At 42.7% G+C, this 27,092-nt stretch overlaps 1 protein-coding gene across 12 annotated transcripts in view; it reads right to left on the reverse strand.

The window, feature by feature from the left end:
* The window catches only part of dmd (dystrophin), a 1,663,772-nt gene that overhangs the window by 765,792 nt on the left and 870,888 nt on the right, over window positions 1–27,092 (reverse strand). For all 12 annotated transcript variants that reach the window (XM_033033201.1, XM_033033203.1, XM_033033205.1 and 9 more), the window contains one exon: window positions 3,434–3,584. In XM_033033201.1, coding sequence (XP_032889092.1) covers window positions 3,434–3,584 — 151 coding nt within the window. The remainder of the gene's footprint in view (window positions 1–3,433; window positions 3,585–27,092) is intronic.

Raw genomic sequence — 27,092 nt, forward strand, 5'->3', positions numbered from 1 at the left:
CCCTCATCCTCTGCCCAACCTACTTCTACATATAATGAGTGACATTCCACAAATGTCATCACCTCCATTGTAATGCCACCACCAGCAAAACTTCCCTCTCCCCCCTTTACTCTTGTGTAGGAGACTTTCACAGTATCTTCCCTTGTAGCTGCATCTTCTCACAGTATCTTCCCTTGAGTGACTGCCCTTTCATCTTCTCACTTGCTTTTATTAAGGTGAAGCAGCAAATTACTTTTACTCCTTTAAGTTTTACTCATTTAGGTTTTCTATATCCTATTCACTGCCCACAATGTGGCTTCAGATTCAGACACACATTATATTACTGTCATATATAGCAGAGTGCATTAATAGTTCTCGTTGACATGCAGCTATAGTAGTAAACAGTATACATACAGTATTGATAAATACAACTGTAAATACCACAATGAGTGTAAAACTGCAGAATTGTGCAAGATTGGAGTGCAAACCAAAGTAGTGCAGAAAACATTCAAATACAATAAATGAAAACCAAATGTGGTTGAATTTAGAGTAAGAGCATGTGGCAGGAAAGGGAGGAAATCAACGCATTTATCATTCTAATTGCCAGCACTGTTGTGCTACCTACAGTTTGATTCAGTATCTGGTTGAGTTTTCAATGCAGGGTATTTGGCACAAGAGTAAACTGCAGATGCAAATAGCTAAGTGTGAAAACTAACTTCACCCCGTTCCTGAAATGACACTTCATGAAATTTTAAACAGCTTATTCATCCACAAAGGATTTACACGCATAGGATGGCACCAAACAAAAATGTCACTTCAACATGCAATGAAACGCCCAACAAAAAAATCCACCAGAAAGTGATTATTAAAACATCCTCAAAGTCTGTGCGCGGCAACGTCTTGTGTGTACTATAGCTAGATTGGAGAATGGCAGCCTGACAGTAAACACTTGAACAGATGTCCTGTCCATCAGTGAAGCTGCTGTCCACAGTTGCATTCTACTGTACTCCCTGGTGTCCACTATTGTCGAACTCAGTCACACTTCATTAGCTGAGCAAAATCAGAATGGCTGGTGGAGAACTTCAATAGTTCACTGCAAGTAACTCTGCAGATATCTCAGAGAATGATATCATAACAATTTACATTGAGCTAACCTTTGGAAGAGGCTGCAAGACATTCCCATTTCATCACCGCGAATTGCAGAACTCTAAAACAGAAATTGCCTTTTTTTCCCCTTTCCTCTTCCAACACCACCATATCTCAAGGCTGTCAGAATCCCCGTGCTTCATGCTTTAACACCACACAAAGGATCACCGTACTTCATTATTTTCTTCTCCCACATTATTTGTTCCCCAGGTCACACATATTTGATACATGGTCATAGACTCATAGAGTGATACCATGTGGAAACAGGCACTTCGGCCCAACTTGCCCACACCGGCAAACATGTCCCAGCTACACTAGTCCCACTTGCCTGCGTTTGGCCCATATCCCTCCAAACCTGTCCTATACCCATGTACCTGTCTAACTGTTTCTTAAATGTTGGGTTAGTCATTGCCTCAAACACCTCTGATGTCAGCTTGTTCCATACATCCACCACCCTTTATGTGAAAAAGTTACCCCTCAGATTCCTATTAAATCTTTTCCCCTTCACCTTAAACATCTGATCCTCGATTCACATACTCTGGACAAGTGACTCTGTGCATCTACCCAATCTATTTCTCTCATGATCTTATACACCGCTATAAGATCACCCCTCATCCTCCTGTGCTCCAAGGAATGGAGACCCAGCCTAATCAACCTCTGCCTGTAGCTCAGACCCTCTAGTCCTGGCTACATTCTTGTAAATCTTCTCTGTACCCTTTCCAGCTTCCAGCTTCCAGTTCCTTCTAGGTTCCATAGTTTCCTGGTCCTTCCCTTCATTTTCAGATCTCTTTGTAGCCTCATTCCAATCACCGTACCCAACTGCAGTCCTCAACACATTTGTTCACCCTTCCCATTCTTACCAAGCATGTCATCAATTATGGGCACCACACTTCTGCATAGATGGTCAAGCAGTGCGGTGGATGCAGAAATGATTTACAGGAATGGTTCCACAGATGAGAAATGATGACAAAGTTGGAAGCCTGGAGAGGCTGTTCCCTTCAGAGCGTACAAGGTTGAGAGAATGACAAATTATTTAAAACAACAAATTGTCTCCTTCTGTGCTGTGAGATTACATTATTCTACCAATCCACACAACAGGTATCAAGACATGAACTCAGGAATCCACACACCAAGTATGGACTCTTTCAGGTTTTTTTAAATTTCCCTTTACTTTGAAAAGCCTCCTGAAAATATAATGCTTCATCAATGCCAATAATCATCTTTCACTCTTCCCCAAATTCCTATTATGTATTTCTCTACACCAGTCTCTTCCAGAGTGCCCTTAAACTTCCACTTACACATCCAATTAACTTTGCTTCTCACATTGTCACACATTTTAGCACTGAGCTTTAAATAATCATATAAAAGCTATATTTTTATGATTAAAAACTCGAAAATGGCAAAGCTTACATGAATTTATCTTCCTTTTAACCCGTCATCTGCACTACAAACTTCATCATGAAATCACAGTGTGGATATTGTTTTAATGTATCATGTTTTATCTCATGTGTGTTCATATCAAGAAAGATCTGACCTTCCAGTTAACATACTCAGTGTCTACTTGTTTGGACAGGTTAACCGAAACGAAACTACTAGGCCGCAGACTTGCACTTCCAACATATAACTTGCTAATTTTACACACAGGTCACTAAGCTGTACTCATAAAGCCTTGCATCACTAATCCAATAAAAAAAGAGAATGCTTAACAGTTTCTAATACTGCAGAGCTAATGGAATTTTTTTATTGCCATCTATCCTACCAGACTTGCAACAATAAAGTCTTCAAAAACAATGCAGCTCATAAAGGCTTCTTTATAGCTCCTCTGTAATTATAGCTCAACATATGCTGCCACTTAATCATAAATAATCTACCTATTACCTATTAAAATAAGATCAAAATGAATGCAAGTGAAAAATGGTATTAACGATGATGCATTCTCAACACTACGGACCATGAGCCACATATAAATCTCCGTGCACTTAACAATTACGACTGTCATAGAATATCAACCACAGATTTGTCCTTTCTCTGCAACCAAGTTGATTTGATAAATCTCACCAGTCTTTGCATGGCAATGAACATTTCCAGCACATCTAAGTTAAATCATGTCACTTAACAGTGTTGCATAATTCAACTCAAAATTAAACAGAAGGCACAAACATCCAGATCCGTGCATGGTGCACTGAAGAGTATCCATTATGCAAAGTGTCATCAAAACAACATTGGTAACAACAGCAAATTTCTCAACAGGAATTTTTCTAACATTTCACAACTGACATTTCACCAAAGTGAGAACATGGGGTATTACCTTGACTCTTTGTTTCGTTCTCACTGCATCCATACTTTCAGTGTCCATCCTGGCGTCGGCCAGCATCATCTCTGCTTCTGTCAACCACTTGGCAAAGTCTTTCAGGTCACTGTTGAAGGCGCGCCATTTTTCCACATTTCTATTAAATCTCCTGGTTAAAAGAAGTGCAGGTTTTAATTCGGATAGTGATTTTGCCTGAAGTTGTACATTTTCAATTATAAGTTCACAAGAGGAATAGATAGGGTAAATTCACAGTCTTTTACCCAGAGTAGGGGAATCAAGAACCAGTGGACACAGACTTAAGGTGAGGGGGGAGGGAAAAGATTTAATAGGAAACTGATGGGCAACTTTTTTTAAACAAAGACTGGGAGGTATATAGAACAAGTTCCCAGAGGAGGTAGATGTGGTAGGCACCATCAACATGTTTAAAAAGCATATGAACAAGTACATGGATAGGATAGGTTGAGAAGGATATGAGCCAAACACAGGTAGGTGAGACTAGTGTAGGTGGGGCATGTTGGTGACTGTGGGCATGTAGGTGAGTGTGGGCATGTTGAGCCAAAGGGCCCGTTTCCACGCTGTATGGTCCCATGACTCTTTTATCAAATTTTAAATTAACAACAAACAATTAAAAAATATCTTGGAAAATGGTACAGATGGTATAAGTCACAATTCAATGCTCTATGGTAAATGATTTGGAAGTCTTCAAAGTAAAGGTCCACATCATTGTTTTTCTACCAAAACAGTAAGTGTATCTGTACAGCAGCGCAATTAAAGAACATGTTGGAGCTTTTCCCACAATTGATAATTAATTACCCAGGCTCATGGAGATTAATTACTTATAGCTTTGCCCACACTAAGATGTGAAGCAGAATTTTATTTTCAAAGAAATACAGCATTTCCACACATTAGCTTGGAATTTAAAAAAAACAATTTACCACTGGGAATCTGCTCAAACAATCTACGGCAGGTTGAAACAATTATAATGATACTAGATTTCTAATGAAAAGATTTTGGTATTTGCGTGTTTTTAATATATTTTTTGTTACTTTTTCCATTTTGGACAATTTTAGTTATTTAAATAACACTGAGTCAACTTGGAAATGTTCTATTTTTCCCAGTCAGAAGCATACAAAGATTTTGACAACTCTGAGAATCAGCTAAACCTGGGGAATCAGCTGAGTTGGAGATAGAAAACTGAAGATCCTGGCATTGTGAGCAAAACACAAGCTATTGAAGCAACTCTGCAGATCAGATAGCATCAGAGTCTGCAGAAGGGCCCGGGCTATTTCCCTCCATTGATGCTGCCTGACTTATTGAGTTCCTCCAGCACTTTGTGTTTTGAATGAGCTGAGTTAGCTTCAGCATTGTTTGACGTCAGGACCTGTTCTGACTTAGTCCACATGATGGTATTCATACTGAATACCAACGATGGAATCATCTTCTCTTAATAACATATCTTTGGGGGATAGACACAAAAAGCTGGAGTAACTCAATGGGACAGGCAGCATCTCTGGAGAGAAGGAATGGGTGATGTTTTGGGTCGAGACCCTTCCTCAGATCTAAAACGTCACCTATTCCTTCTCTCCAGAGATGCTGCCTGTCACGCTGAATTACTCCAGTTTTTTGTGTCTATCTTCGGTTTAAACCAGCATCCCGTCTGCGAGTGCTGTCTTTATGGAGTTTGTACATTCTCCCCATGACTGCATGGGTTTTCTTTGGGATCTTTTGTTTCCTCCCACACTCTAAAGATGTACAAGTTGGTAAGTTAATTGGCTTGGTGTATGTGTAAATTGTCCCTAGTGTGTGTATGATAGTGTTAATGTGCAGGGATCGCTGGTCAGCACGGACTCGGTGGGCTGAAGGGCCTGTTTCTTCGCTGTACCTCAAAACTAAACTAAACTAATTCCATTGGATAATCTTTATCTGCAACTAGAGAGAGTTAGATTTTGCTCTTAGGGCAAAGGGAATCAAGGGATATGGTGAAAAAGCCTGAACGGGGTACTGATTTTGGATGATCAACCATGATCATATTGAATGGCGGTGCTGGCTCGAAGGTCCAAATGGCCTTCTCCTGCACCTATTTTCTATGTTTCTATGTTAACTACCTTGTGCATAAAGAATACAAAGTGGCAGAGTATCTGAGCAGGTCAGGCAGCATCTCTGGAGAACATGGATAGGTGACGTCTTGGGACATTATCTATCGATGTTATCCACATATGCTACCTGACCTGCTGAATTACTCCAGCATTTTGTCTTTTTTGGTGTTCCAGAATCTGCAGTTCCTTGAGTCTACCATATGCATCACCTTTGTGAACCGGTGAATGTGCTATTTTATTATACAACTGGCATTTCATTATTTAACCCCAAAACACTCTTAAATTGCAAAGTGGTAAAAACACAATGTCTTGTTGATTGAAGGAACCCAATGCAAAATAGTCACATTTGGAGATTATGCAAATTGAAATGGGTAAATTTACAAGTTGTCTGAGAACTAGCAACTAGGTTTTATAAGGTCTCAGTCTGAAGAAAGGTCCCAATCCGCAATGATACCTATCCATGTTCTCCAGAGATGCAGCCTGACCGTTGAGTTAGACTGTAGTCTTTAGAGGTACACTGCAGAAAGAGACCACTTCTTAAACCAAGTACGCGCCGACCAGTGATCACCCCGTACACTAACACTATCCTACACACTCTGGACAATTTACAATTTACCAAGACCAAGTAACCGACATAACTAGCGTGGGAAGAAACCGGATCATCTGGAGAAAACCCACGCAGCCACAGGGGGAACCTACAAACTCCACACAGACACCACCCATAGTTAGGATCGAACCCAGGTCTCTGGTGCTGTAAGAGTGCAACACTACCGTGTGCCACTGTGTCACCCCTGGAGTTACTCAACACTTTGTATCTTGTTTTAGAGGAGCTGGCAGTTTTACCCTGTCTACCAACTGACATACCCAAGGCAAACAGAGAAAACTTTCCGAATCCCATGCTGCTGCTGCCGCCACATCCCCAAGGCTGTGAGGATTTGCTCGTGGTACTTTCGCCATTCAACAGCGACTTTGTGGTGTTCAGTGAGGCTAAAGCTTTGAGAATTCTGCATTGCTTGCAGTGAGGAATTCACCCATAATAAAAAACATCAGGTTGGGTCTGCCACAAGAACTTCTCACCCAAACATTACAATACAGGATAACAGATGTGATGGACATAAATACTTGTGAATTTGGTTGTTTTTTAAATTGTGTTCATGTGTTTTAAGTAGAGTAAACCCTTGTTATTATGGGCCGCTAAGTAATGGATGTTGCTTATAGCTGTCCGAGGCGTCCGTTGGTGGTGGTGGTTGGTGGACAGCAGGCAGCGCAGCATTGGGCAAAGGGGGCGGTGAGTAGAGAGCGAGCAGTAAAACACTCTTGAAGAGCGTTGCTCTGGACACGGGGTTGAGGCGGCTGCCACCAAGTGATGCCCCAGCTGGATGCAGAAGTACCGTGCGCCACTGCAACTGCGCCAACCTGGCAAGTCTTTCTTCGGTTGCCTGGTAACAGTGCAAGGCTCCCATTGCAACGCTCCCCTCTCACTCAGTTATAGCGGACAATTGGACAATTGACAATAATGGACACCATACTCCCCCCCCCCCACCTCCCACGTGGTCCATTATAGTGGTGCTTTACTGTATGTTGAAACAGCAGTCATGAACAATAGGCTGGATGGGTCTGAGCTACAGGGAGAGGTTGAGCAGGCGAGGACTGTGTCCATGGCATGTAGGTGGAGCAGAGGTGATCTTATGGAGGTGTATAAGATCATGAGGGGAATAGATAGGATAGATGTATTTTACCAACAGTCAGGGAATCAAGAACCAGAGGACTCAGGTTTAAGGTGAGAGAGGAAAGATAGGAATCTGAGGGGCACATTTTTCACTCAGTGGGTATAGAAACATAGAAATTAGGTGCAGGAGTAGGCCATTCGGCCCTTCGAGCCTGCACCGCCATTCAATATGATCATGGCTGATCATCCAACTCAGTATCCCGTACCTGCCTTCTCTCCATACCCTCTGATCCCCTTAGCCACAAGGGCCACATCTAACTCCCTCTTACATATAGCCAATGAACTGGCCTCGACTACCCTCTGTGGCAGGGAGTTCCAGAGATTCACCACTCTCTGTGTGAAAAAAGTTCTTCTCATCTCGGTTTTAAAGGATTTCCCCCTTATCCTTAAGCTGTGACCCCTTGTCCTGGACTTCCCCAACATCGGGAGCAATCTTCCTGCATCTAGCCTGTCCAACCCCTTAAGAATTTTGTAAGTTTCTATAAGATCCCCTCTCAATCTCCTAAATTCTAGAGAGTATAAACCAAGTCTATCCAGTCTTTCTTCATAAGACAGTCCTGACATCCCATGAATCAGTCTGGTGAACCTTCTCTGCACTCCCTCTATGGCAATAATGTCCTTCCTCAGATTTGGAGACCAAAACTGTACGCAATACTCCAGGTGTGGTCTCACCAAGACCCTGTACAACTGCAGTAGAACCTCCCTGCTCCTATACTCAAATCCTTTTGCTATGAAAGCTAACATACCATTCGCTTTCTTCATTGCCTGCTGCACCTGCATGCCCACTTTCAATGACTGGTGTACCATGACACCCAGGTCTCGCTGCATCTCCCCTTTTCCGAGTCGGCCACCATTTAGATAATACATGGAATGAGCTATCAGATGAGGCAGTTGAGGAAGAAACTATGACAACATTTAAAAGACATTCGTACAGGCACATGGATAGGAAAGGTTTAGAAGGATATGGGCCAAAAGCAGGCAGGTGTGAGTAGTGTAGATGGGACACCTTGTTTGGCATAAGATCAAGCTGGGCTGGAGGGACTATTTCCGTGCTTGATGACTCTATGAATGCTTGGAGATCTGTCACCGTTACTGAAGATAAATATAAAATGCTGGGGTAACTGAGCAGGACAGGCAGCATCTCTGGACAGAAAGAATGGGTGGCGTTTCACGTCGAGACCTTTCTTCTCGACCTTAAACATCACCCTTTCCTTTTCTCCAGAGCTGCTGCCTGTCCCACTGAGTTACTCCAGCATTTTGTGTCTATTTTCCTTAAGCACGTTATGGATTTCTAAAGATTCCAGTATCTCCAGACTCTTGTGTCTTCCTTTACGTTTGTGGGATGGTTTCAACAAAGCTGGTATGTTCATGTATTTGATGGACCTGTACTTCAATTTTAGTTTAATTTTTAGTTTAGGTTAGAGACTCAGCGTGGAATCATGCCTTCCGGCCCTCCAAGTCTGCACCGACCAGCGATCCCCGCACACTAGCACTATCTTAGGCTCAATTTACAATTTTACTGAAGCCAATTAAACTACAAACCTGTATGTCTTTAGAGTATGGGAGGAAACCGGAGTACCCAGAGAAATCCCACGTGGTCACAGGGAAAACTTACAAACTCCATGCAGACAGCACTCGTGGTCAGGATGCAACCTGAGTCTCTGCCGCTGTAAGGCAGCAACTGTACCGCTGCACCACCGTGCTACCCCTCAAGTGCTTGCTCAACTTCTGAAGAGCAGTAATTAGCAATTATGAACTGCAGAATACAAATCAGAATATGATGCCATGGTGCAGCCACTGAGAGCTAAACAACGCGTTGAACAGTCACAGGCACTGCAGTAAGGTTATCCTGACTGGTGAAACCATCCAGAGAATATTTGACTTTTAGCCTTCAAAAGGGGCAAGGCGTGTGAACTCCCTTCTAAACTATGTGATTGGTTCAGTATGAAAAATGCAGATTCAAATCACATCTCCAATCTAGGTAAAATGGACTAAGTTTAAAAATAGCATAAGGAACATGGAGGGAATGGGAGGAAATTCACTAAAAAGCTTCCAACACACAAGAATCTGTAGTCACGAGAGACCCCGTGTTATTAAGAATCAAGGAGTTAACTAAACTACTTTCCTTTCCAATTTCATAATTATGATATAGATTGAATGGGAGGTAGTTTAAAGGGGATCCAAGGGATCCATTTTTCACACACAGACAAGTTGGTATCTGGAGTGAGCTGCCAGATGGGGGGGATAGAGTTAGGAATGGCAATAACATTTAAGAGACATCTGGACAGAAACTTAGAGCAAGGCACAGAGGAACATGGAATGAATTTAGACAAGTGGTATTTGAATAGATAGGCATGATGGTTGGCTTGGATGCAGCGAGCCAAAGAGGCTGATTCTATGCTGCACAACTTTATGAATCCTGCATCTTGCACCTAATGTACCTCTCAATATTAAAATTCTGTGCATGAAACAGCAAAAAGTGCATTACCATCATCTATGTGCCAATAAAATCATTTTCAATTTATTCAACATCTCTTCATTACATAAATTACACATTGCACTAAAGTATACATTTTGTATCAGTGTTTCACTTCCAAAGATCCAGATGCCAATAAAAGGCCAGAATTTAAGTGCTCTGCTGATGGCTTTTACAAATTAGTGTGCAGCATCTCTGTATCCTGAACACGTCTAAATAAGCAGCCGGCATTTTCACTTCTTCCTGTTATTGGTCCAGTACCATGTGTTGTTAAATCTAACATTGATATTATTTAGGCACAAGCCGGTTCACACGGGAGAATCTCAACATGGATTGATTTGTAATCCCGGCTCTGTATAAAATTCCGAATCAAAAGTATAATACAAATTGACTGTTCATGAGCCAAGGGCAACATATTGCCTAATCACCCTTGCTTGTGTTCATCTCTCTGCAGTGTCATTTCATCATCTAATTTCAGTAAGGCCAAAATTAGCACAGGAAAGTGAGCATCTTTACACCCGACTAATCTATTGTGAAATGTAGAACCAACAAAAAAAAAACAGTTTTCTAAAACAGGAGACAGCTATCCAGCAATGTTGTGTTTATTTCCACTTGGCTTACTTTGATGCAATATAGCATATATTAAGCAAATCATGCTAAGCGGATGGAATTTTAAAGTGATTTTACATCACTCAGATTTATTCAGTTTTCAAGTTGCACTAAGTGTGCACTTAAAGTTTGTTACACAACAAAGAACTTATAGGTTGTTAACCTTCCCTTTGGAATTCAGCCTCAAATATTTAGCATTGAATTTGTATAAACTGGAGTCATGAGATTCTTATTTCTAGTGTTAAAGCTTTCATGCTAATATTAGACTGCAAATTGCAGCTACTTTGTCTGTATACATGAATGTTTGATATTGATCTTCATTTACTCAACTGATGTATCTGTAAGTGATTTGCTGTAAAAGGTTCATGACCAATTGCGGACTAATTTTGTTGATGAGGCCTACAATACGTAATGATTTGCTCAAAGACTGCTTTCATTCGAAAACCAGACAAAATCCAGAGTGCCCTTTTCATGCAGACACATGATCTTACATATGTTTTGAAAAAGAACATGAATGCATAATCAGTAAAATATGAACAGAGATTTTAATTTACATGGGTGTAGAAGCATATGGACAAAATCTTCACTTTCCGAATACGATGGTCAAATTTAATTTCTTCTTAAGATTTTGCTTCAAATATTTGTCCATGTTTGTGACAAAACATTGAGCGAACTCAAAGTAAATCCATTATTTTTTGATCCATGTTAAAAGTAAGTAGCCATGTTGATGTTTAAAATGTCACACCCCATCCAAAAACTAGAGGACCATAGGGAAGACTTGCCCCAGCTGTAGATCCCAACAAAGGCAAACTGTGATTCTCTGTACAATCCTGTCCTTGGCTGGATGAGGTGCATTAGACACAGCTCAGCACAGGGCACGCCAGTCTATTTATGTCTCCAAAAGGTATCAAGGATGGTCGAGCCTCCAAAAGATTGATTTCATGTCGGGGGGGGTGTTCCCCCCGCCACGGGTACCATGTAATCCCATGCTACCTGCTCCATGGTTGGATAGTCGGCGAGTAATCCGTATCCCACACCTGGTTTGCCAGGAGAGGAGGGGGCTGTGGACCCCCAGCAGGACCAAAAAGAAGACCTGTCAAAGAGCGGATGAGCTCCTCGCGAGCCCACGGCCATCCACACTTCAGCAGAAGTTGTGATCACTGTCGTACATAGCATTGTAAGGCACCGTGCCCGTTGATGTTATCAACGATGATGATGATGATGATGATGATTATGTCTCCAAAAGGTATCAAGGATGGTCTGCCTCCAAAAAGATTGATAGAGACTTAGACACCTATAATATACTATAAACCCAGTAAACCTACTGGCTTTGACAGGAACCTATCCCTCCACAACTCCCGCGTCTGCTCAACCCTCCACACCTCTTCTTTCTTGACCCATAGTAATTTTCCCATACAACCAAATGTCCAACATCTTTCGCTGAACCTCCTATGTTACCTCCACCAAGGGACGTAAATAGTCCTTCCAGGTGAGGCAAAGATTCACCCTTCCAGGTGAGGCAAAGATTCACCCTTCCAGGTGCGGCAAAGGTTGCATCTTCTACAATCTTGTCTACTGCCTTTGCTGCTCCCGATGTGACCTCCTCTACACCAATGAGGCTCAGAACAGACAAGGTGACCAATTTGCAGCATATCTGCATGCTGTCTGCAATGGCAATTCCAAACTCCCAGTTGTATGCCATTGTAATTTGCATTCCCACACCAACCTGCCTATCCTCCACTGGTAGAGTGAGATCCAAAACAAACTGACTGAAAAGCACCTCATATTATGCCTTGCCAATCGGCAACCCAATGAATATTGAATTTTCCAATTTCAGGTAAACCTTTCTCCTGTGTTCCCCCCTTTCTCTCTTTCTCCTTCTGATTCACTTCGAGCCCTCCCAATTTTATTCCCTTTCCCATTCCTTCCTTCAGGGAACCCTTCCATCACCCCTGTTCATAGAATCTTTATTTGCCACGCAACCAGGGTTGGTGGTATTTGGGTTCGGTACATGATAGTACACTGCTTTAGTCACATTAACACATATAACAACACAGATCACAGATTAATGCATCTGGCCTGTCTGCCTCATCCACATGCTTTTGCCTTTGAACTCCATGAAGCCTTCCTCTCCACTCTCCCCCCCCCCCCCCCCCCCCCCCCCTTCCACCCAGCCTAATCACCTTGTTCCATCTATCTGTGATCCTTCACCCATCCTCAGTTCAGTTCAGTTTAGTTTAATGTCACGTGTACCGAGGTACAGTGAAAAGCTTTTATCCGCAGTACACCAACCGCTGACTAAGCCCTGCCTACCCACTGTCCCTGTCCTCATTCTACTGGCTATCTTCCCTCTTTGGAAAGTTCATTATTTAATAATCATTCACAGTCCTCAAAACATTGAAGAACGTATGACTGTAAAGAATGTTAGAACAGAGCACTTAACGAGATTTAACTAACAAGACGACTTCAGCTCAGCAAGATCAGTTCAACATTATTATATTTAAAAATGCTTCAAGATAATCCTTTGGGAATTTGCATAGATAATCTGGTGGATCAAGGTTGTATCACTGCTCTGAAACCATCACCAGACAAGGTCTGTAGTAAAGAAACCCACTGGCTCAAATTACAAGCTTGTCTGGGCCTTTAACATTACTAATTCTGCTTTACCATAAGCTCCATTATTCCTCTTGAACTTGCTTATTAAATAGAAACAATGACTATTGTATATCGGGGAAATCAGTGCTGTGGAAACCCGATTCGTAAATGTGGCCAAATTTATGCTGTAGGATTCCAGAAAGACATTGGGGTTAGATTTCTAGGCAAAACTTTTAAACTCAGGTGACGGTAAAGAAAAGGATTGAGGTGAGAGAACAGAAGGGAGGAGTTAATATGAAAGGGGAATCATAGTCATACAGCGTGAAGCCAGGCCCTTCGGCCTACTTGCCCACTCCGACCAACCACACAAGTCCCACTTGCCTGTGTTTAGCCCATATCCTTCTCAACCAATCCATGGACCTGTCCAAAGTTTTTTTAAATGTTGTGATAGTACCTGCCTCCTCTGGCCCATTGTTTCATATGCCCACCACCCTTTGTGTAAAAACATTGCCTCTCTGGTTTCTAATAAATCTTTCTGCCCTCACCTTATATCTATTCCCCTACTCTGGGTAAAGGATTCTGTGCATTTACTCTATCTATTCCTCACATGACCTTATACACCTCTATAAGATCACCCCTCATCCTTCTATGCTCCAATAAATGAAGTCCTTGCCTGCTCAACCTCTACCAATAACTCAGGCCCTCGAGTCCTGGTAACATCCTCGTAAATCTTCCCCTCACCATTTCCGGCTTGACAACATATTTCCTGTAACAGGGTGACTAAAACTGAACACAAAACGTGAAATGCAACCTCACCTGTGTCTTGTACAACTGTAGCATCAGCTCCCAACTTCTATACTCATGTGTTTTTAACTTTATCTTTAACACACCCTGCCTTGCTAGCGTATGATTGAGCTGATCTATTATCGTTCCAAGTATTCTCGCTGACAAAAAAGGTCAAGTCACAAAAAAAGGTGCCTGCTCAGAATGTGGGAAGTGAATGAATTTGTATATCATAAGGTAACACATACATTATTTATGAGGCCTCCTGTCACCATGGTAATGCTTTAAGCACCAGTGCACATGCTATGAATTATTATCAAAGGTAATTGGTGATTGGAGAACAGTTCAGTATTTCTGTACCATAGAGAATATTGCTTAATATTTTTATGCCATAATTTACAGAATAAAATTAGAAAAAGCCTTCATTAGATTTGCTCCATGTGTGGTTCATGACAATTATGCCTGTCATATTTTGAGAAAAACGTTTTTTTTTCTTTTCAGGAAATACCTTCCATTATCACCATTCCATGGTTATAATGATCACATTAAAAAAAATCTGCAAGACATTCAAAAATGAGAGGAAACAGTAAATTATGGGAATTTAAAAAAAAAAACTTAGAAACAAAATATGCCCACAGCACAGGCTTGGATGACAAAACACACATTCAATGCGGATGGTAGGGTTCAGCTCTGCGTGGCTGAAGAAAATCTAATCCTGCAGCATTAAAATTAAGAGTTCCGTCTGAATCAAAACCTGCTGTTTGATAATGAGAACGCTTCAGTTTCTGCCACCTATATTAGAGAGATGCAACATTACCCGTTTGCATTATTTTAAAATACATCAAATTGGCTATAGCAAGATTCAATCTCATCAGTGTAAAACCCAAGGAAAACAATTTAGCAACAAAGCCTGAAGGAATCATAGCACGCCATCTAAATACATTAGCCGTACAAAAAGCTATTTTCTATTCTGTTGAGCACAAGGCAGAGCTTCACACGGAGACACACTGACAGGCACTTGTTCAGTCGTGCCTTCTGCAAAAATGGTTGAAGGAATCGAAAATAGGGATTCGTCAACTTCATTCAAAGGTACTCTCATTCAGAACTCGTATTCCACTCAATTGCAACTTGTTAACTGAGGAAGTAATTATGTTTTCTTTCAATTTGAAGGAATTCTAGAGACAGAATAAACAATTTGTTCATTAGTGAGTGTTGTAGGGAGGTCTTGTGGAGGATAATCCTGATAAGCAGGAGTACAAACAAGCGATAGTCACAGTCTCAAGAAAAGGAGAGAGGTCATGGAAGATCAACGATACAATGCGATACAATAGAACTTTATTTATCCCAGGAGGGAAATTGATCTGCCAACAGTCATAAAATACAACAAGATCCATGAAACATGAAATTAATGTGGCGAGTGGGAAGACCAGGATTTGGGATGTGCCAAGATTGTGGAGGTGGGGGGGGAGGGGGGGGGGGCCGGGGTAGTCAGTCTGCCCCACAACAGAAGGGGGAGAAATTGCACAGTTTGATAGCCACAGGGAAAAAAGATTTCCTGTGGTGATCTGTGCTGCAAAAAAAAAATTTGGGGGAAATGTTATCACTCAAAGCTTTAAGCTAAGAGGGGAAAGGTTTAAAGGAGATGTGTTGGAAAGTTTGTTTCCACATAGGGGCTGGTAAATGCCTGTAACATACTGCCGGGGGTGGTGGTGGAGGCAAGTACAATCATGGCATTTGAGGGACTTTTAGATAGACATATGTATATGTAGGGAATGCAGGGATATGGATTACGAGCAGGCAGATAAGAATTGGTCATGGCATCATGTTCTACATGGACAATGCGGGCCAAGAGGCCTATTCCTGTGCTGTTTCGTTCTATGTTCTATGGGTGTATTCTTCAATGCTGCAGGGCTCAGGTAATATGGGAAGAAGCTGGGATCAGGGTACGGAAGTGACTGAAGAACCAACATCCTTTTGAATGGTGAGGAGCCTATTCTTCCTATGTTTTTTCAAATGGTAGAAAGTGAATGTGTGCTGAGGGAGGATGTAGATTCGAAGCAAAGAAGAGGTTTCTAAGCATCCTGGTTCATATTATTGAAAGCAGCAACTTGAAATAATATTTTCTGGGAGTACAATTCAAAAACAAACCACTGCATTGGAATATCTTGTGACTTTGAAAGTTGCTCAATAAATGTAAGTGTGCTCTTTATAGAAACATAGAAAATAGGTGCAGGAGTAGGCCATTCGGCCCTTCGAGCCTGCACCACCATTCGATATGATCATGGCTGATCATCCAACTCAGTATCCCATCCCTGCCTTCTCTCCATACCCCATGATCCCTTTAGCCACAAGGGCCACATCTAACTCCCTCTTAAATACAGCCAATGAACTGGCCTCAACTACCTTCTGTGGCAGAGAATTCCACAGATTCACCACTCTCCGTGTAAAAAATGATTTTCTCATCTCGGTCCTAAAAGACTTCCCTCTTATCCTTAAACTGTGACCTCTAGTTCTGGACTTCCCCAACATCGGGAATAATCTTCCTGCATCTAGCCTGTCCAACCCCTTAAGAATTTTGTAAGTTTCTATAAGATCCCCCCTCAATCTTCTAAATTCTAGCGTGTACAAGCCGAGCCTATCCAGTCTTTCTTCATATGAAAGTCCTGCCATCCCAGGAATCAGTCTGGTGAACCTTCTCTGTACTCCCTCTATGGCAAGAATGTCTTTCCTCAGATTAGGAGACCAAAACTGTACGCAATATATTGATGTAATGAAACCAAAGCCCAGTCGTGCTACCGCTATGAAGGGAAGAAAACTAAATTGAAGAGAGAAACATATCACTGCGTAATGTGAGACATTGCATTGTGCAAAAAGCAGTGAGCGAGTTACTTAAGCTCCAATGTAATAATTCAAAATCAGCAATCTATCGAGTCTGACCAGCTGATGTCAGGCCATTGAGGCAAACATAAAAAGTGTGAGGTGTTGCATTTCGGGACGCCAAACAAGGGCAGGACTGACACAGTAAATGGTAGGCCTTTGGGGAATGTTGTAGAGCAGAGGGATTTAGGAGTACAAGTGCGTGGTTCCTTGAAGGATTACTCGCAGGTAGATAAGGTGGTCAAAAAGGCTTTTGGCGCTTTGGCCTTCATCAGTCAGAATATTAAATATAGAAGTTGGGATGTCATGCAGCAGTTGTATAAGACGTTTGTGAGACCGCATTTAGAATATTGTGTTCAGTTCTGGGCACCATGTTGCAGGAAAGATATAATAATAATAATAATAATAATAATAATAATAATAATAATAATAATAATAATAATAATAATAATAATAATAATAATAATAATATAACTTTAATTGTCATTCAGGTATACACATAGACACAGTGCACATTGAACTAAATTTTGTTGCATTGACTCTTCAAAGTAACAGCAGAATATAACATTTAGGATCAAGATATATTATCAAGCTGGAAAGGGTTCCAAAAAGATTTACAATGATGTTGCCAGTACTAGGGGGTGTGAGCTATAGGGAGAGGTTGAGTAGGCTGGGTCTCTATTCCATGGAGTGCAGGTGGATAAGGGGAGATCTTATAGAGGTGTACAAAATCATGAGAGGAATAGATCGGGTAATGTACAGAGTAGGGGAATCGAGGACCAGAGGATGTGGTGAAGGGGAAAATATTTAATAGGAATCTGAGGGGTAACTTTTTCACACAAAGGGTGGTGGGTGTATAGAACAAGCTGCCAGAGGAGGTAGTTGAGTCTGGGACTATCCCATCGTATAAGAAATAATTAGGTACATGGATAGGACAGGTTTGGAGGGATATGGACCAAGCGCAGGCATGTAGGACTAGTGTAGCTGGGACATTGTTGGCTGGTGTGGGCAAGTTGGGCCGAAGGGCCTGTTTCCACACTGTATCACTCTATGACTATGATAGACACAAAAAGCTGGGGTAAGTCAGCAGGACAGGCAGCATCTCTGGAGACAAGGAGTGGTGACGTTTCAGGTCGAGACCCTTCTTCAGACTACTTACTTCACCCATTCCTACTCTCCAGAGATGCTACCTGTCCAGCTGAGTTACTCAAGCTTTTTGTGTAACATCTTCGATTTAAACCAGCATCTGCAGTTCCTTCCTACAGAGTAAAAGTGATACTTACAAAAAAACCTAAAAAGGCAAAATGCATGCATTGCTACATTCGGCAATTGACATTATGTTGGTTTCGTCATTAATCACAATGAGACAGAACACTGCCTGGATTGCAGACACTTTATTGTCTCAGATGTGGCCAACAGTATTGGGGAAGCAATGAATTGCTGGTAACCCAAGCAAATTATCTGCGTTATCACTTAAAATTAATCGTCCTTACTTTGTGAATTCCTCTTCACCTCCTGCTACATTAATGCTGCATATTCTCAGAGTAACACAATAATTCAGGCCATTGTCATTGTTGGCAGTAACATTTGGCTTCACAAACATTGTTCTTACAAACCCATCTTCCACAATTTTAACCTTCTCTCAGGTATCATATGTTAATATTTTTCTCAAATTTATGTCTCAATCACATGCATTTGCTGTGGCTTTCAGTGATGTATTTTTAGTTTTGTTTAGTTTAGTTTAGAGATACAGCGCGGAAACTGGCTCTTCGGCCCACCGAGTCAGCACCGACTAGTAATCCACGTACACTGGCACTATCCTCCACACACTAGGGCCAATTTTCCATTTATACCAAGCCAATTAACCTGCAAACCTGTACGACTTTTGAGTGTGGGAGGAAACCGAAGATCTCGGAGAAAACACACGCGGTCATGGGGTGAACGTGCAAACTCGGCACAGACAGCACCCATAGTCGGAATGGAACCCAGGTCTTTGGTGCTATAAGCACTGGAAGGCAGCAATCAACCGCTGCGCATCATGCCCTTATTTGGATCAGGATTGTTACTGAATTAACATTTGATGGCCTGTTTTGTCTTAATCACAGAGTATTTAAATTCCATTTTACTCAAGAGTCATGGACCAGTTTTATAACCACCCATAATAAAAACTGAAAACTTTGGAAACACTTCCAATCACATTAACACCAACTCCCTGCAACCCCTCCCCTCCCCTCCACCCCTGACATCTCCAGGCAGCCCTCCCATATCCTTCCTCTGACTCATTACCTGGCCCCAACTCTAACACTTGCTGTACTGAGACCCTCAGCTACCGGACTACTCCTCCTCCCACTCTATGCCCTTTAAAAACGCCATCCTTTGCTCTCAATTTCTGTCTCCAGTGCATCTGTTCTCAAGATAAGGCATTTCATCCCAGGGTACCTCAAATGTCTTCTTCTTTTAGGAAATAGAGCTCCTTATCTCCTGTGGTTGATAGAGTCTTTACACGTATCTCTTCCATTTCCCACAACTCTGCTCCAATTCCTCTTTCTCCCACTGAGAACCGGGATGGAGTTCCCCTGGTCATTAAATTTCACCCCATCAGCTTCCAACAAAAGCATAATCAGTCTTCATCATTGCCACCAGCTGCAACACAATCCCACTCCCAATCTTCACCCTCTCACCACCCCTTCCCATTTTCTGCAGGGACCACTCCACATGACTCTCCCGTTCCCTCATCCCTCCACATCCACCCCTCCTTGCCCCTGCTACCATGAGAGATACAACAACCTGTGTCTAAATCTCTTCCCCCACCACCATCCAGGGATCCATGGTTCTATGAAATTTTAACTCCCCATCTCATTCCCACATCAACCTGTCCGTCCTGAGCCTTCCCCACTGCCAGGACAAGGCCAAGCGCAAACTGCAAGAACATTATCTCGTATTCTGATCAGGTAGTTTAAAACCCAATAGTATGAACATAGAATTTTCCAGTTTCAGGTAACCCACTTTGCTTGTGTTCTTTTGTCTCTCCAGATTTATCTAGGTTCTTTCATACCCCCTTTTCAAATCTCCCCCCATCTTCCATTTCCCAGTTCCTTTGCTCTCCCGCATCTGCCCATTATCCACAAACAAGGCCCACTCTATCCCCTCTCTTCCACCACTGGTTGCGTCTGCTCATCATCTCTCCGCTATCTCGTTCTGCTCATCATGTTCCTTATTCACCAGATTCCAGTATCTGCAACCCTTTGTCATCTCCATGTCACCTTCTTGCTTCCGAATCTACCTCCACACTTCCATCCCACAATCTAGTTCCATTCCTTCTCCACCTGTTTTCATCAACTTCCCTCCCCTGTCTCAGCTCTTCCCCTCATCTCTTTATACTGGCTAGCTCCCCTCTGAAGCACAAACATGAGCCAAAATGTCAACTACTCTCTGCCTCTACAGATGTTGCCTGACCTACAGAGTTCCTCTATATGTTTTATATATTTGCTTCAACATTCTCTGCTTTATTTCAGATTTTCTGCATCTGCACTGTTAGCGCTGTTGCCCCACTGTTGAAGAGACCCAGGTTCAGTTCTGAACCAACTTGCCGTCTGTAGTGTTTGCATATTGCCCGTGATCAGATCAGTTTCCTCCATGTGCTCTGTTTCCTTCTACCCTTCAAAGATGTGCTGACTGGCAATATGGCTTCTGAAGATTCCTCCCAGTAACAGTGGGTGGTGGGAAAACAGGGGGTGGTGGTAAGTTGATGGCAATACAAGAGGGCAATTGGCATTAGTAGATGAGAAATTGATAGTTGCATGGAGGCGGTGGGCTGAACGGCCTTCTTTGTGATGCATTACAAATCCATGAATTTGTTGTTCTATTCTCGTTTAAACACCGACCTTCGTTAACTTATTTTTTGATTCGGAATGTTAGCCATGTAAGATTGTTTTCACAGGAACTAAAATGCAGTTTTGTCAATGCAACACTGACTTGCAGTATGCCTCATGGGAAAGAACTGTTTCCAACGTTGCATCCAACTGATCGAGGGAAACAAGAACCTATCAGATAACTCCAGACAACATTAAACAAACATGAGTTGTGTCAGATGCCTCCAAACTCTTAGAATCCATTGCTTGGAATAAAATTAATTATTTTTGGAAATGCATGGGTTAACCAGGAATAGATAATTTGTATTGGACACACCGAAAACTGATGCTTGGAAGTGCAGGACTGGATATTTGGCCAGAGTTTCTGCTGCGGCTAATGACTTTCAGATGGCATTCATTAACACAGTCAACTTTCCAGTGTGTGTGGTGGAAGGGAAAATGCAACAACATTGATTAAAAATTAGCAGATGAATGAGTGATGAATTAGGGTTTTAAGGATCACAGTTTAGTCAACGCACTTCCGCATGGTAGATTTGGATATTTTCGATGGGAATAGGGTACATAAAATATGATCGCAACATAAAACGAGGTATTTTAATTGGACCAACTATGGGAGACTTTGGGAAAATGTACTTATTAGCGGAAGAGCAGGCAGATGCAGAGGAAATTCATGCCAGGGTAAATGTAAGCCCCTTCGAAGAAGAATAAGAAACTGGAGTAAATACATAATGGCAAGACAAAGTAATGTGCAAATAAATGGAGACACCTTCAGATCCTTGTGTAGCTCCAGGCGCAGCTAGAAAAATCCTTATGGATTGCAAATAGATTTTTAGGTTTTAGAATTTATGGGACAAAATACATGAGCAAAGAAAGAATGAATATACAAAGTCAGCAGAGCATTTCAGGTGTTTCATGTGTCATACAAGAATAATCAGACTCAAGGAATGGAGGAATATTAGGGCACATGATATGAAGCTTAGTCTGAGAGAAGGCATTTTTAAAATAATTTATTTAAAGAGGTGAGAAAAGTAGAGGAGGAATAAGCTTTGTTTTGAGATTTGTGATGCCTCAGTGGTTGAAATCAATAGCACAATAAAGAGTCAGGTTCTGGGCCATAACCTTTGGGGAATTGTAGCCCTGGAGCAGAGACAGGGAGAAAGAAAATGAGAGAGAGCTTTAAATAAGAGCTACTAAAGAGTTCCCCCAGCAGTGTGTTTTGTGCAGTCAAGCATGTTGCTTTAAGGAACTTTCAAGTAGACTTTCATCATTCCATGATAGTCCTCTGCCAGGCCAAAGCACACACTGTTCCCAAAGTGCATAATCCATATCCAATACTACAACAGGTGATATTAAACACACATTGAGGGAAGTCAGTGCTACCTATATAGTGTCCTTCATATCGTAGCCATGTCAAAGGCTCAACCCAATACAAATTTTTATACTGCATTCTCTATGTTGGAAAGTGCAAATCACATTTCATGGTAAAATATCAAAGAGATCGCATAAAAAACATGGTTGGAAATTCAATGTCTCGGCCAGTGAACCAAAGCAACCAATTTGGTCTCCCTTCCGGGGATGCGACTTTGTTTTTTGTCGTATTCCCCGTCTCCGTCTGCGCCGAGGCCTAATGGTGGAGCTTGCGGCATCGGTGCCGTAGCGGCGGCAGCAGCAGCGGAGACCCGACTCGGCCGCAAAGTTGCGGCAGCGGCAGCAGCAGCGGTAGCGGAGACCCGACTCGGCCCCGGAACCGTGGCGCAGCAGCAGCAGCGGAGACCCGACTCGGCCCCGAAGCTGTGGTGGCGGCGGCAGCAGCAGCGGAGACCCGACTCGGCCCCGAAGCTGTGGTGGCGGCGGCAGCAGCAGCGGAGACCCGACTCGGCCCCGGAACCGTGGCGGCGGCGGCAGCAGCAGTGGAGACCCGACTCGGCCCCGAAGTAGCGGCGGTGACAGCAGCAGCGGAGACCCGACTCGGCCCCGAAGCTGTGGCGGCGGCGGCAGCAGCAGCGGAGACCCGACTCGGCCCCGAAGTAGCGGCGGTGACAGCAGCAGCGGAGACCCGACTCGGCCCTGAAGTTGTAGCGGCGGCGGCGGCAGCAGCGGAGACCCGACTCGGCCCCGGAACCGTGGCGGCGGCAGTGGAGACCCGACTCTCGGAGCTGTGGCGGCGGCAGCGACCACCCGCGGAGTTTGAACCGTCGCCTCGGCGCAGAGGGAGAACAAAGGGAAGAGACAGAGACTTTAAGATTTTGCCTTCCACCACAGTGAGGAGGTGTTTGGTGAACTCACTGTGGTGGATGTTAAATTTGTGTTGATTGTGTGTTTTTGTCATTTTTTAATTATATGTATGACTGCAGGGAAACATCATTTCGTTCAGACCGAAAGGTCTGAATGACAATAAACGAATCTAATCTAATCTAAATTTACAGAGTTCAAGGAACCATCTCCACGTCATGGAGATTAGTGAGAAACCGAACATTTTCCACCATGTGCCTAAGATCATGCTGTGAACATTGTATCTTGAGGATAAACTACATAAACATTTGAAATAGAGAAAGATATAAAGTCCTGTCGAGAATTTAAGACAGTCTGAGTTTACCAGTGGTCTTCTTCCACCATGTTGGAAGATTACACATTTGATCGTAACTTCATATACATTTTTATTTGAACCTCAGCATTCAATCATTATGCAATTTCATGATTATCTAACCAGAGAGCAATGCAGGGTGATTACAGTATAGACTGAAGACCTGACACAGATTTACCGTCACAAAGAAAAGATACAAGTCAAACTTAATCTGGTTATCTAGCTTCCTTGCAGACCAACTGGCCATTCCACCGAGTGGTACTTTTGGGAATTTATGTTCATAAGTTTTATGAGCAGAATAAGGCCATTCGGCCCATCAAGTCTCCTCCGCCATTTAATCATGGCTAATCTATCTTTCCCTCTCCCATTCTCCTGCCGTCTCCCCGTAACCCCTGACACTCATACTAATCTAAAATCTGTCAATCTCCGCCTTAAAATATCCATTGACCAGGCCTCCGCAGCCTTCTGTGGCAATAAATTCCACAGATTCACCGCCCTCTGATTAAGAAATTCCTCGTCATCTTCTTTCCTAAGGTACGCCCTTTTATTCTGAGGCTATGGCCTCTGGTCCTTGACTCTCCCACTAGTGGAAACATCCTCTCCACATTCACTCTATCCCGCCCTTTCACTATATAGTTGACTTTATCAGAGTTAGTGGTTCTGAGGTTACTCATTGGAAAACTGAGCACTTTGAAAATTCCAGAATACATTTAGGGAAAGGGTGATATAAAACTGCAAACCTTTCTTTGCACCTTTTTCTTGACAAATGCGTGTCATTGCACACAGATGATAGAGTGAGTAGATCAGATAACGTACTCACTTAAATGCCGTCCACCACCAGCTCGACATTAGTAGTAGGCCCCCCTAGTTTGCAGGTCGGATGCAAGCCTGGGCAATGTCATATGGAGGACAGGCTGTTGCCCATGCAGCACGACCCCCCCTCTCCACATCGCTGATCGATCCGAAGGAACAGCCGGGCTGCTACAGTTTGGCACCAGCGCCGTCGCAGGAGCTGCCAGAGCGAGGTTGTAGACAATGACGAACTGCCTTAGGGGCTCCGACTCCGGATTTTCTTGAGGTTTACTCCAGGAGCCTATTCCATGACTGGATATGGCCACAAGGCAGTGGAGGTTTTAAATCAGAATTTTCCCTCTCCTAGATGGAATGCCTTCGCAGACTGATGAGCCCCATCTGCCCGAGACTCATGGGGGCGGGAGCGTCTACCTTCCCGTGCAGGTCTATAGCACCTGCCCACTACCCATCAGCTCAATCATGTTTTAAATGCACAGGAAATAAGATTAGCCATTTTTATATTTGTTGCAACATAACTAGAGCATAATTGGGTGCAGTAAAGTAATGCCACAGTTGTTGTTTTTAAGACATCTTTGTAGTCAGTAACGAGTATTCATTGTGCCCAAGTTTCAGCAAATAGAACAATCTGATTCTGTAAATCACATATACCCAGAAAAGTCTTCATTAAAAACAGCAAAATGATATAATAAATGCTATAAAATCCTCAGTGCCTTGGGATTCACCTGTCTTATTGATATGGATGACTGCATAATTAGATAACTGTAGGAACAAGGTCAATTGATATTAAGCCAAAATAAATGTTTGCTGTTAATAAACAATGCAGAGGGAATTCTAAGTATGCTTTGTTTATTCTAATTTTCTTTTCTAATATTTGTATGAAAATCGTGACAGAATTCCTCAATAACTCTTGCAATGTTAGTTAATTGTGCCTGTGCATTTGTACCATCCAGATAGCATTGAATGGCTTTCTAATCAAATATTGGGTAACACAGTACAGGAACAGGCCTTTCAGTCCACAGTATCTGTGCTGAACATGATGCCAGGATAAACTGCATGCATGTGATCTTTTTCCCTCCATTCCCGGCATATCCACGTGCCTATCTAAAAGCCTCTTAACAACCACAACTGCATCTGCCTCCACTACTCCCCACCTGGCAACACATTCCAGGCACTCACCACCCTCCGTGTAAACAAAAACTTGCCACGCACATCTCATTTCTAGAAACGAGTGGGCTTGGATTTTGTTTTTTGCTATTTTTATAACATTTTTTACAACCTCATTTATTAGGTAAAACGTAAACGTTTTTCAGGGGTATTGAATTACAACAATGATTTAGAACTGGATTACTTTCTGTTCCTATGACCACAAAGATAACTCTGGTTGCCTTGACTCGGGCAGGAGCAACAAGCACAATCAGAGATTTTTGCAATGAGAATGGATGCTGGTTGGCCTTACAACTTAGCCTCCAAAGGCTACGTTTACAATAAATATTCTAATACATACAGTCCCTGTTTAAAATTATAAATGGAAAAAAGTTGCCGAACATCTCTGCTTCATTGTGAACTTAGTAACATTGCTATTTTATTTAATTGAATGTCTCAATTTTGTGGAAGTGATTTAAGTGCAAACCTCGATTTTGCTCAACATCTTTGGAAGACACCGGTACGCATCTACACATCGCAGAGCCATGAGGAGCTCCTTCCATTTGGCATCCACAGTCAATAATTAACTTGGAATTCTGTCCCAGGACAGAATGCAGGAAAAAGGCAAGTTCACAGAAAGAAAAGGAAGGACTGCTGGGGAGATGGGACTAGTAGGGGAAGAGAAGTGGATCAGAGTGTGTGAGAGATAAGCAGATGGAGTCAGGTCGACGAGGGGAAAGAAACTGGGTAACAGGAGACAGGGAGCAGGCATGGTATTTGGAAAGAGAAAGCTGTGTGAGAGGTTCTGTGTCTTAGAAGCAGAGAGAAAGGAACAGAGGAGGTGCAGTTTATCTGAAATTGGCGGATTCAATGTTCATGCCATTGGGTTGTCGACGGTCCGAGTAGACTACGAGGACAGAGAAGTCAGTTTGGGAATGGGGAAGGGAGTTGGTATTGAATTGGCTTGTAACAAAGAGTTTAAGGGAGCCATAGCGGAAAGATTGCAGGCGGTCAGTGATTGCAGGTGCTCACCCTGTCTGCACTTAGTCTCTACAATGTAGAGGAGGCCACATCAACAGCACTGAATGCAATAGATTAGGTTGGAGGAGGTGCAGCTGAATCGCTGCCTCATCTGAAAGGACCGTTGGGGTCCTTTGATGGCGGAGAGGTGGAGGTGTAGGAGCAGGTATTATGGCTTTTATGATCGCAGGGGAAAGTACGTAGGGATGGTGAAGAATGAACAAACCAGGGAGTCATGGAGAGAGTGGTCCCTGAGGAAAGCAGATAGAGGTGGGGAGGGGGGAAATATGACTGGCGGTGGGATCATGTTTTATTTGGCGGAAGTGACGAAGGTTGAATGTGCTGGTTGTGAAGGCTGGTCGGCTGAAGGAGAGAGCCGTACAGACAGCTCCCGTAGTCAGGATCGAACCTGGGTCTCTGCCGCTGCAAGCGCTGTAAGGCAGCAACTCTACCACTGCGCCACCGTGCCACCCTCCAAATCGTCTTGCATCTCCAAATAAGTGAATGCTCTTTTGAATGATGAATGTGATAGCAAATCCAATATAAAAACATTTCAAAATTACAATTTTATAAAATTCTGCACTGAATGCCAAAGCTCAGCATCAACCAATGAAAAACGTGTGGGTTACGCTTGGTTTGGATCTTAGAGGGGATTTGAAAAATTCAGCATTTTTATTCATATTGCAAAGTGTATTCACGATTTACTGCACTGATAAAATTAGGTTTGACATTAATCCATTCCAAATTAATACTATATTTTTTCCATTATGCTACGTAAAAAACATATTGCAGCACACAAAACCGGCACAATAGCAAGAAACATTGGTGAGCTCGAATGAAAGTATATAGCACATAGATCACCTAATCAAACTGGAGGAGCAAATATGTCTCTTTGTACTACCTTTTTACGCAAGACTTGTGTGTGTGTTTTTCATGCAAAAAATTCAGCTCGGAAGCATTGCCAAACACAATTATTTCTGCGTAGGAAGGGTCTTGACTTGTCACCCATACCTTCTCTCTAGAGATGCGGCCTGTCCCGCTGAGTTACTCCACCATTTT

Source organism: Amblyraja radiata, chromosome 14 (genome assembly GCF_010909765.2).
Source record: "Amblyraja radiata isolate CabotCenter1 chromosome 14, sAmbRad1.1.pri, whole genome shotgun sequence".
Classification (NCBI taxonomy): Eukaryota; Metazoa; Chordata; class Chondrichthyes; order Rajiformes; family Rajidae; genus Amblyraja; species Amblyraja radiata.